This window comes from Heloderma suspectum, chromosome 2 (genome assembly GCF_057233095.1).
Source record: "Heloderma suspectum isolate Gila_16-S chromosome 2, 16-S_ref, whole genome shotgun sequence".
NCBI lineage: Eukaryota > Metazoa > Chordata > Lepidosauria > Squamata > Helodermatidae > Heloderma > Heloderma suspectum.
This window is the reverse complement of record NC_139459.1, coordinates 218,352,218-218,363,658: the sequence shown is the minus strand read 5'-3', so window position 1 is coordinate 218,363,658 and position 11,441 is coordinate 218,352,218. Positions and strand designations below refer to the sequence as shown.

The window sequence follows — 11,441 nt, the reverse complement described above, 5'->3', positions numbered from 1 at the left end:
TGCTGCTCACATTCTCGTTTGGCTTGAGAGTGAGAGATGGGCAAGAACGAACTGTGAAAGACTTGCGGTGGTCCCAGGTTTTCTCCTTTAGCTTAGGGGTGTATGAGAAATTTGTTTATTGTTGACCAGAATTATCCACTTCACACCTCCCAGAACCAAACACAGTCATGAATGCAAACTGTGGTCCAAGTCCATACATTTCTGAGTTTGTGATGCAATTCACAGAACAAAACAGAAGTGTTTGAGAATGTGTACATTTGAAAAATGCATATGAAAAACACATCCTTTTGAAAAATCTGCGGAAAAGACACTTTAATCAATGGGAGAAAAAATGTGCACAATTGATGCATATATTTGGAAAAGTGCTCACAAAAATGCGCATAGATCTTTCTACAAAAATAAAAAAGTTTGGGGTCTGATACAGACACAAGTCAGAATGAGCTTCGAGGTGGATTCTGGAGTCCCTAGATGAGCTCAGGTTTTGCTGATTTGCACATCCCTACTTTAGTTAACACAAACTCTTGAGTTTGCATATTGAAGAATTGTCACCTCTGTGACAGTATGTTCCCAGAAGGTGTAAATTTGAATGGATGGAAAACAGCCTGAGTAACTGATTATGGACGAAGTCAGAACATAAAGGCTATGAGATGTTACCAGCTTCTGATGCTAATTAGAGCAAGTGGTTTTCCTCTCTCCATTTTGGAATTTCCCTGTCTGTAGCATATTGCCATCATATAACCCATATCCTTAGCCTCCCAACAGGGTATGAGATTGCCCTGCAGTGAAAGGAAAGCCAAGATCTCAGGACAGAACATTTTGATTGCAAGAAGTTTTCCCTACAATCCATTTGGAGGAGGAGGTTACTAACAGGTTGTTATTAGCTGCATAATTTCTCAAAGGTGCTTTTCTGCCTTGTGGAGGAAAACCAGCTACCTTGTCCATTTCCTTCTTATTGAGTCTCCCTGACCCCAGGCCATTCAGCTCCTCTTTTATTCCAGATGCCAGGCAGGGTGATGTCATGTCTGATTTCACATCATGATGTCACCTTTGCTCTTCTGGTCTGTTCATCAGCCTTTGCTGAACTTTTCCAGATCCATACATATGGGAAGCACATCCAGCTCCCTAGCAACCCCCCCCCCCGCAAGACTAGGAAAATGCCTACCAGCTGCACCACACTGAAATTGGGGATGGTCTCAGCAGCAGCAATAGCCAATAGGCAGCTGCAGAGCTGAAACGGGATCAGTGTCTGTCAGAGTTCCCCTTATGACCTGGATCCCCTGAGCAACTCCTTAAGGATCTCTTGCCTCCTTAACAGTCCCACCTCCCTTCTTTTAAACTTCCCCTTCCCAGTAACATGGGGTTTAGGCTGTAGATGTGGGGTGATTGACACCCCAGACACACAGGGTTTAACCACAACAGTTTACTGGTAAATTAAAGCAAGCAAATCACAACTAAAGGTATTTACACAATAGAGCTGAGGGATACAAAAGCCCTTAAAAGAAAATAGAAGTTGCAAAACGCAAGTTCCTTTACCCTAGCTGTACTTAGACTTCTCCAGGCTGCTTCTTCCTGCTCCCTCTTCAGGCTCTGGTCTCCCCAACTCTGCTCTTACTGGCTCTCTCGCTTTTTTTTATACCCTCCTCCATCAAAACTGAAAATATTGTTTCCAACCTGGAGAAATGAAACTTAACTGGGGAAATGAAACTGAAACTTAACTGGGGAAATGAAGCTACTCCTCTCAGGGATACCTCCTCCTAACAAAAAACCCAGGCCTCTAAACCTGACCTTCTCCCCCTTTGCCTCAGTAAGCCTCAAACCTTCACAAATGGATGCTCCAGATTTAAGTAAGACTCTCATGGATGTGAAAAGGAGCCATTTTCTGGTTGCAGGTCTCATAAAGTGCAAACTCTTCCCATTACATTCTTGTACAATTCACATTTTATGTAAATGACCATCATCACTACGCAAGATGAATAAATAATTATGTAGCACTTTTAAGAGCTCAAAGAGCTTCACGTACATTATATCAGTGATTCTCACAACAACCCAGGAAGTTAGGCCAGTATTATCCCCATACATGGATGCCTGATGCAAGAGCTGTTCATTTAAGGGCACTAATGAGTGTGACTCAGCAAGCCTACTACAGATTAAGGGTTGTATCCAATGTTAGTCTGATTTAAGACCCATTCATTTCAATGAGTCTACTCTGACTAGGACGAACATTGGATACAAGCCTAAATGCTTTGAGCACTGTAGGGTTACTTACTTTAAAATTGCAGGGTTGAAACTGCTACTGGTCTTAGAAGTTATCCATGTATTTTGAAATGGACACAGCTTCTGTGCAGGCCATTCCATTTTTAAGTGCAGAATACCTCTGCTGTCAGTAAGGCAAGGAAACCTGTGTAGCTCGATATCTTAAGGCTTCATTACCTAAAAGCAGATCTGTTTTCTGCATCCGCTACAGCTAGACTTTGGATCAGGCTTCTACAAGATGGCTTCCCCAGTATGAGGAAGGCTGATGCTCACACAACCTCAGCCTCTGGCACTGAGCTGCTATACATCATTCTCTTAAACCTGTCCCAACACAATGTTTTGCCTTCTTTGCACTCACTTCCCTCTCCCTTTGGGGACCTATATAAGTCTTAATGCGTGATATATTTTTGCCTTCCCCTATCTTCATAACACTTAGACTACATTAGTTATTTAATCTATATGATATACCTATGAGGATGTACTAATATGGATTCCATGACTGGAAAAACTGTAGGTAAGGAATTGATCCAGTGCCAAGCACTTACAGCTGATCGACACATTCAGAAAAGTCATGTGATATAACCGTTCCAGAATGGTTGCACTTTGGAATACAGGTGAGCAAATCACAGCCTTGAATGCACATGTGCGTTCATTGTCCTATACTATAAAACCTATAGACATGGGGTGTCACAGCGTGTTGCACAGCGTCATATATAAGATGACATAATTTCTTGCCAGGATGTCTATAGCTTTAGTGTAGTTCTCCAACTGGCCCTTGTGTTAGTCAGAATCAGGGCTGGCCCTACCATTAGGCAAAGTGATGTAGTTGCCTCAGGCAGCAGAAGGTGGGTGGTGTGGAGGGGGCAGTGGAGGCAGCCCCCTGGCCTTCTCTGTTGGAGGTTAGAGCTGTGTGTTCTGGGCAGCCTGTCCTGTACCCTGAAGCTAACCTGCTGCCCTCAGGTGTAGTAAAGGATGTTGTTCCACCACCAGTGTGAAAATAAGACTCAACTGCCTGTCTGGTCAGTTTCTATAAGTGGGACGAAGAGTGCCATCTCATCCTTTGCTTCAGGCAGCAAACTGTCTTGGGCTGGCCCTGGTCAGAACCCTAGCCTCCAAATATGGCTGGGGTAGTGAGGGGATATAGGGGGGGTGGGGTGTGCAGGACAGGTGTGTCTTTACTAACCTGGGTGTGTCTTTACTTGCCTTGGTGTGTCTTTACTAACAAAAGACATTATGTTGTTGTTGTTGTTGTTGTTCAGTCATTAAGTCGTGTCCGACTCTTTGTGACTGTACATGCAGTTTTATGCTGGTGGGAAAGGTGGAATCTAGTCCTGGGGGAGGAAAGGCTTCAGACTATGCTGGTCATTCATCGGATCTTCCCCCAGCATATTCCCATATCTGCCCATTTCCCCTCCTCTTATGCCATGCTTGTTGATCTGGTGTAGCACTTACATAGACTTAAAGTTACACCACCATTAAGGGATTAAATAGCAATCCTATCATCACTCAAGCCTGGATAACTCAAGAGTAGAATTGTTAACTCCAAGTTTTCCAGCTTGATTGGATTATAGGTCAGGTTGTTTGACATCCAGCCATGGATGTCCATTCATGGTCTTCCCTGGTCTCAGTTTCACAGATGCATACTTTGACAATAAACATCTGATATCAAAATGCAAATTCTGCATTGCTGCCAGATTAGAAACTATCTTTTGGTATAGTGTTGTTATGGGGTTGCCTGCTGATTACTGTGAATAGTAATCACAGTAGGCCAATCACTATGGCTTTGCCTGAAGGCAATACCTGGCTATAGTTTTGGACTTGACCAGGAATCCTAATAGCCAAGGATATGCAGATGAGGTCTGTCAATGGGAGCTAATGCTTTGCTGATACAGAGCCTACTGGAATGTTCTGAATGGGAGAAACAACTGAGAGCAGCTGTGTTTATATTCAGTCAATTCCCAGAGAGCACGAGTCTTGTCATTCCAGAGTTCTATGGTACTGGATAGAAAACTGCTGCACTTTAGATCCAGAGGCCTGGGAAGTTTGCAATGTTGTGTCATCATTGTAAATATTCATTTTCTCTACTACGATCCAACCATAGCATTGCTCTCAATGGTACGCAGACACTAGCATTTAGAACTCATGTGCAACATATGCACCAGGCCTGACTTAGCCTAATATGGATTTAAGGGCTTGCAAGTGTCAGATGCAGGAAGTCATGGTCCTGACACTCACAATCCAAATGGTGACTGTGCCGATCCCCACACCGATCACTCCTAGTCCAAATGGGCTGGCTATTCTGGCACAGGTGCACTAGTTCCTAGGGCACTAAGCCAGTAATGGTGGCAGCCATCTGCTACTAGGTATTTCCAGATCCACTTCCTGCATTGGTTGATGCTTCACTGAGGAAGCTGCCATCTGGAAGTATGCCAGTTACCATTTGACCTATGAAATGGGGCATTTCTCTCAGCCATTTGGTGAGGTTTGCAGAAATACAAAAAAAGAAGAAAATCTTAGCAAGCAGCCTACAGCAGAATCTCCAGAATGAGTTTTCAGTCTAATTAAGTGCCTCTTTTTCTCAGTTCACTTCTACATGAGGAGTCCTCCACAGTGGTAGAGTTAGTTATGCCAGGGCCAGATTCTATGCTCCACAATCAATAGAATACCAGCTTTGCTCAGCGAGATCTTCAACAGCAATTAAAATTGAATATCCTGTTAATTACTGAAAGTGAAAAGTCATTCAAAGATGGGGGGAGGGAGGCACTCTAAAGGCTTTTCCATCTCAGAAATTCTTCTTCCACAGCTTGAAATGCAAGCCACCCTCCTCAATAAGACTGCAGGGACTGCTACTACTAGCAAAGGGATAATGGACTGGTAAAGCAATTGAAATCAGTTTCTTCCTGTTCAGAATCCATTTGCCAAGTTCAATATTAGAAAGACTTTTGCATGACTAAGGGTATTTTCATATGCCCTTTTCATAGAATCATAGAATCATAGAATCATAGAATCATAGAATCATAGAATCATAGAATCATAGAATCATAGAATCATAGAATCATAGAATCATAGAATCATAGAATAGTAGGGTTGGAAGGGGCCTACGAGGCCATCAAGTCCAACCCCCTGCTCAATGCAGGAATCCAAGTCAGCGCATCCCTGACAGATGGCTGTCCAGCCTCATCTTGAACGCCTCCAGTGTGGGAGAGCCCACCACCTCCCTAGGGAATTGGTTCCATTGTCGTATTGCTCTAACAGTCAGGAAGTTTTTCCTGATATTCAGCCGGAATCTGGCTTCCTGTAACTTGAGCCTATTATTCCGTGTCCTGCACTCTGGGATGATCAAGAAGAGATCCTGGCCTTCTTCTCTGTGACAACCTTTCAAGTACTTGAAGAGTGCTAACATATCTCCCCTCAGTCTTCTCTTCTCAAGGCTAAACATGCCCAGTTCTTTCAGTCTCTCCTCATAGGGCTTTGTTTCCAGTCCTCTGATCATTTTTTGCAGCCACATCACATTGTTGGCTCATATTCAGCCTATGATCTACAACAATTCCAAGATCCTTCTTGCTTGTCGTGTTGTTGAGCCACATATCCCCCATCTTGTAACTGTGCATTTGGTTTCTTTTTCCTAGGTGCAGACCTTGGCATTTATCCCTATTAAACGTCATTCTGTTGTTTTCTGCCCAGCGCTCCAGTCTATCAAGATCACTTTGAATTTTGTTTCTGTCTTCCAGGGTATTAGCTATCCCGCCCAATTTTGTGTCATCTGCAAATCTGATCAGCAATCCCTGCACCTCCTCCTCCAAGTCATTAATACAAATGTTGAAGAGCACTGGGCCCAGGACTGAGCCCTGCGGTACCCCACTCGTTACCTCTCCCCAGTTTGAGAAGGTCCCATTGATAAGCACTCTTTAGTCCGATTTTGTAGCCAACTGTGGATCCACCAGATCGTTGTTTCATCTAGCCCACTCTGAGCTAGTTTGCTCATCAGGATATCATGGGGCACTTTGTCAAAAGCTTTGCTGAAGTTGAGGTATATGATGTCTACTGCATTCCCATGGTCCACAAGGGAGGTTACTTGATCAAAAAATGAGATCAGATTTGTCTGGCAGGACTTGTTTTTGACAAATCCATGTTGGCTTCGAGTAATCACGGCATTGTTGTCAAGGTGCTTCCAGATGGATTGCTTTATGATCTGCTCCAGAATTTTCCCAGGGATTGATGTCAGACTGACTGGTCTGTAGTTCCCAGGTTCCTCCCTTTTGCCCTTTTTGAAGATAGGGACAACATTAGCCCTCCTCCAGTCATCTGGCACTTCCCCCATCCTCCATGATTTCTCAAAGAGAATAGACAGCGGTTCTGAGAGCTCTTCTGCCAGTTCCTAGGATGCAGTTCATCTGGCCCTGGAGATTTGAACTCATTCAAAGTAATTCAGTGTTCCTTGACCATATGCCTATCGATCTCAAGCTGCAATCTTGCCCCTTCAGCCTGCACTTCGCCTTTGCTGGGTGGGGGGTGTAGTGCAGGGGTGGGGAACCTTAGGCCTGGGCTCCAAATCTGGCCCTCCTGGTTCCCAGATGATGGCCACAACAGACTTCAAGGGAGTCTACATACATACACACACATGCATGCATGCATGCATGGATACATACATACACACACACACACACACACACACACACACACCCTCCACAGAGAAAATGTCAGGGAGAAGAATTCTAGCCTAGCTTTCTCCCTAACATCATTGATGAGCTACTTTAATTCATGGAGGAATGCATTCGTTTATTTTTTGTATGGAGTTGGAGTATTCAGGTCATGTGAGCTTTCACCTGAAGTTTGAAATGGTATAGTCCAGACACATGTTTATAATCTCAGTGAGGGCCAAACCACATGGGACATTGGAGCTCCATGACTGGCTCACAGTGGTGGTGGTGGTGTAATGGTAATTGCAGCCACAGGGGAACTTAGTTTGGATTGGGGTTGTAGCACTGGGGTGGGGTTTTTAACCCCTTGCCCCTGGGCTATTTGCTCGATCTGAGAGTTAGTAGCTGCACTAGTAATTCCTCCCCCACACACAACCCTGTGCAGCAATAGGACCTTCATGGGAAGGGAGGCAAGTCAAATTGAGAAATGAGGGCAAGAGTGAAGAGTAACCCCCACCCTCCTGCACATAATCCCAATAGCTGTATTTACATTTTTAAAAACCCCAGGAGATCTGAACATGGATCTCAGAATGTCACATCTAGTTAGTCCAGAGAATATTGCCAATGTTATAATGAGTTGACAGCTACACTATTGGTTCTTCCACTCAGTAGAAGCATCAGAGGGGGAGAGAGAGAGAGAGAGAGAGAGAATGAGAGACAGAGACAGAGAGAATGAGAGAGATAATGAGAATGAATAAAGCCTTGAGAGTTCGGTTCTTGTGTCTGACAAGCTGCAGACTTTAAAAATGCATTTATATCAAGACTTACAGGGCCAGTGCAGCCAGAATAGAGAAGATAGCCAGACAACAAAAAGGAAGCAATTTAATGTTAAGACAACAACTAATTTCCAGAAAAGCCCAGATAAACATAGACATTTGCACTGGGGTTTCACTTTAGCTGTTGTGCAGCCCTATCCTCTCCTGATAATATATAGTCACCTTGAAACAAGAAGAGAAGTGTTTGGCTTATCTAAACCCCATCTTTATTGGTTAGTTTCAAACAAAGGATTAAACAACACTGATGTCTCTGTCCTAGACAGAAAGAAACCCAGGAAAAGTCAGTGAACATGTCACATAGCAAATAAATGTTAATGGTAGCCAATGTCTAAATTTCAAGGCATCTAAAAGCAGAGGCAACTGTGAGGGCAGGGAGCAGACACAATCACGGGTATGTACATATTAATAGCATTTCACACATCACAGAACTGTACCAACACTGGGATTTCTAGAGCCAATTTGTTTATACAAAAACTCAGTAAAATGTTATACCAATAAATAGAATTTGTAAAATAGAAACGCAGTTTTATGTGGATTTTTGCAGACACGGCTTAGCCAGCAGTCCATCCACTAAACAAGATCCTGACTGAGGATCCCTCATTTTGGACAGCTACATATACAATAGAGCAGCCCACTCCAGCCTGGTACCCTCCAGTTGTTTTGGACTACAACTCCCCTCACCATTGGCCATGCTGGCTGGGGCTGATGAGAATGGAAATCCAAAACATTTGGAGGGTGCATGTTGGGGAAGGCTGTGAGAGGGAATACCGCAGCCTGAAGGAAAGCTCATTAAATATTAAGAACTGGAACCCTTCATTTTAAGAATAAGCTATCACCACTGTTAGTCTCATGTACATTTTCCCTGGAGCCTTATGCATGCAAAGCAGACCCACTCTGAGCTCTCCTTAAAGGTTGCTGCTGCCACACAGTCAGCTAAAAAAAAAAAAAAAATTCACCTAAAAGAGGATATTGTCGAGTTGGGAAAAGTGCGAAAAGAGCAACTAAAGTGATGAAGGGGCCTGGAGCAACTCTCCTCTGAGGAAAGTTTACAACACATGGGACTGTTTAATTTAGAAAAGAGCTGACATGTAGGGGTGTACAAAATTTTGCACAGTGAGGAAAAAGTGGATAGGGAGACATTTTTCTCCTTCTTTCTTAACAGTAGAACACCAATGGGGTCATCCCATGAAGCTGATTGGTGGGAGAAGCAGGACAGATAAAAGGAAGTGCTCCTTCATACAGCACATAGCTAAACTATGGAATTCACTTCCACAAGATGTAGTGATGGCCACCACTTTGGATGGCTTTAAAAGGGGATTGGACAAATTCATGGAGGCTATCAATGGCAAGTAGTCCTGATGGCTACGTGTTACCTCCAGTACCAGAGGCAGTATGCCTATGTACAGCAGTTGCTGGGAAACATGTGTGGGAGGGTGCTGTTGCACTCATGTCCTGCTTGTGGATTTCCTGTGGGCAGCTGGTTGGCCACAGTGTGAACAGAATGCTGGACTAGATGGACACTTGGTCTGATCCAGCATGGCTCCTCTTCTGTTCTACAATGTAGTGCAACCTTCTACAACCTGCTGCCTACCAGATGTGTCAGACTACAATTCCTATCATTCTCAGAAAACATGGCCAATCCCCATTGTCCATGTTGGCTGTGAAGGATGGGAGTTGCAGTGAAAATCATCTGGAGTGCACCAGGTTGGGGAAGGCTGCTGTAGTGATATCCCCTAGAACTAGAACCATGTGAATCCTATGGATGATACTGATGTGGCTCCTACCTACACCAGCATTACTCCTTCCCAAGGGCTGATCATATAGAAGCAGGAGCCACACTTCTGAGATATATAAGAATGATGAAAATGGGTACAAATGAAAGCATTTGGAAGTAAGAGCTTAATACCTAACCAAGAATCACGCAAGACTGAAATCTGCAGCCATCAAACCAATTAAACTGGATTAGTATGAATGAAGTATTATTAAATTCAGTGGAATCATCAGAGTTTTTGGAACAGGTTATTTGAGGATTGCAGCCTATGGCTGCAATCAGAGATGCTAGAGAGTTATAGAAATTCTATAGTCCAGAATAAAAGCTGCCCTGGCACTATAAGAGAGGGTTTTCCCCAAGAGACTTTGTTTGCAGGGCAGAACAACACAGCTTATGTGGCAAGTTTCCAAAAACACCCCTTAGCGTCTGTTTGCAAACATGCTCTATTTCTGTTTACATTCAGTGTCTGCCTGTATCTCCTTTCCAAATTACCCCATTACTGCTTAGAAATAAACAAGGTTCTAGCAGTTGCTGTCCAACAGCTGCACTGTGTTAACAGCGTCGTAGACACAAGCAGTTCCATTCCCCATAATTTGTTGGCAAATTGAAAGTTTCTTGCAGTGCTGTTTTTCATGGGATTCTATAAATAAGCTACATCCTGGCATTAATGTCCCATCACGTCCAGAACTCATTCTCGCCATCTTTTGGGCTTTGCGAACATTGCAGATATTGTATAGTTAAGGAACTAGTTCATGAAAAGATGTTAAGTTTAGGATTGGGGTCCCTTTTAAGAGAGTGCGGAGATCATGATTAGGAACACAGGAAGCTGCCTTGTACAGAGTCAGACCATTAATTCTACTATTGTTGACGCTGGCTGGCAGCAGCTTTCCAGGGTTTCAAGGAGGAGTTTTTCCAGCCCTACTGGAAATGCTGAGGATTGAACGAGGGACCTTCTACATGCTTTACCATTGAGCTATGGCCCCTCCATGACTAAACTTCCATAGTTGATTCCACTCCCCACTCTCTGGCTCTTGTTTTAAGTTTCCTCCTCCCTTCAGGTCGAAAGGTATATGCAATTGCAGTGAATCAATTTTTTTGACTTGCAACACGGACCTCTTTCTTCCCTCCCTTTAATTATTTTTTAATACATTGCCGTGGTTAAGGAGATCTGCGGACCCGTTTCAGGAGGTACTTGTTTGCCCCACACATTCAACTTGTAAAACATCATATGTAAACCACAAAGATAATAGAATCATGTAAGAAACTGATGTTCTAAGTCTCCATCATCACCCCCTTTTGCAAAAAGTGCACTGTCCCTTGCTTAGGTTGCGCCATGCATTGTTTCTTAGGTGAAATCTAGTTCGTCTTGGTGCTCTCTCCGACACCCACAAACCCTCTCCCCCACCCCATGCCCACAGACACACACGGAGAGAGCAAGTCGGTACCTTGTGCAGAAGGTCCTCATTGTAGTAAGTGCTGCTCTGGATGCCAGCTCCATTGGCACCCATGCCTGAGTAGCCATAAGGGCTGCCAGCCCCGCTCTGATATCCCCAGTAGGTCTCCATTTCTTTCTCAAGACAAATTTTCTTGCGTCAGTGATAAAAGCACCGGCTCTGGGCCAGACCTCAGTGCAGCAAGGGAGAGCCACGGTTTCCTCCGCTCAAGCCTGCTACATTTTCCTCCTCTGCTGGAGAGAAAAGGGTGCGAATGAAACGCATCTAAAGGGAGCTCATCCTGGACCAAGCTGAGATGGAGGGGGTGAGAGTGTTGTTGACGATCTGGGCTCGGTTTCTAGGGGCTGAAAAGGTGCTGAACAAGCGAGAACCTCGCAGCTTTTAGAGATCCAGAAGGCTGCATCGCCTGGACAGGCTTTCGGCACGAAGGCTAGCTCCCGCGGCCCGAGAGATCGAAAAACCTCTTGCACTCAGCTCAGCAGCACCA

At 44.2% G+C, this 11,441-nt stretch overlaps 1 protein-coding gene across 1 annotated transcript in view; it reads right to left on the bottom strand.

Annotated features, from left to right (window-relative positions):
- Positions 1 to 11,065, bottom strand: part of RAB37 (RAB37, member RAS oncogene family) — an 87,059-nt gene extending 75,994 nt beyond the window's left edge. The window contains exon 1 of the mRNA XM_084838009.1: positions 10,946 to 11,065. Coding sequence (XP_084694135.1) covers positions 10,946 to 11,065 — 120 coding nt within the window. The remainder of the gene's footprint in view (positions 1 to 10,945) is intronic.
- Between the last annotated feature and the right edge of the window lie 376 nt (positions 11,066 to 11,441).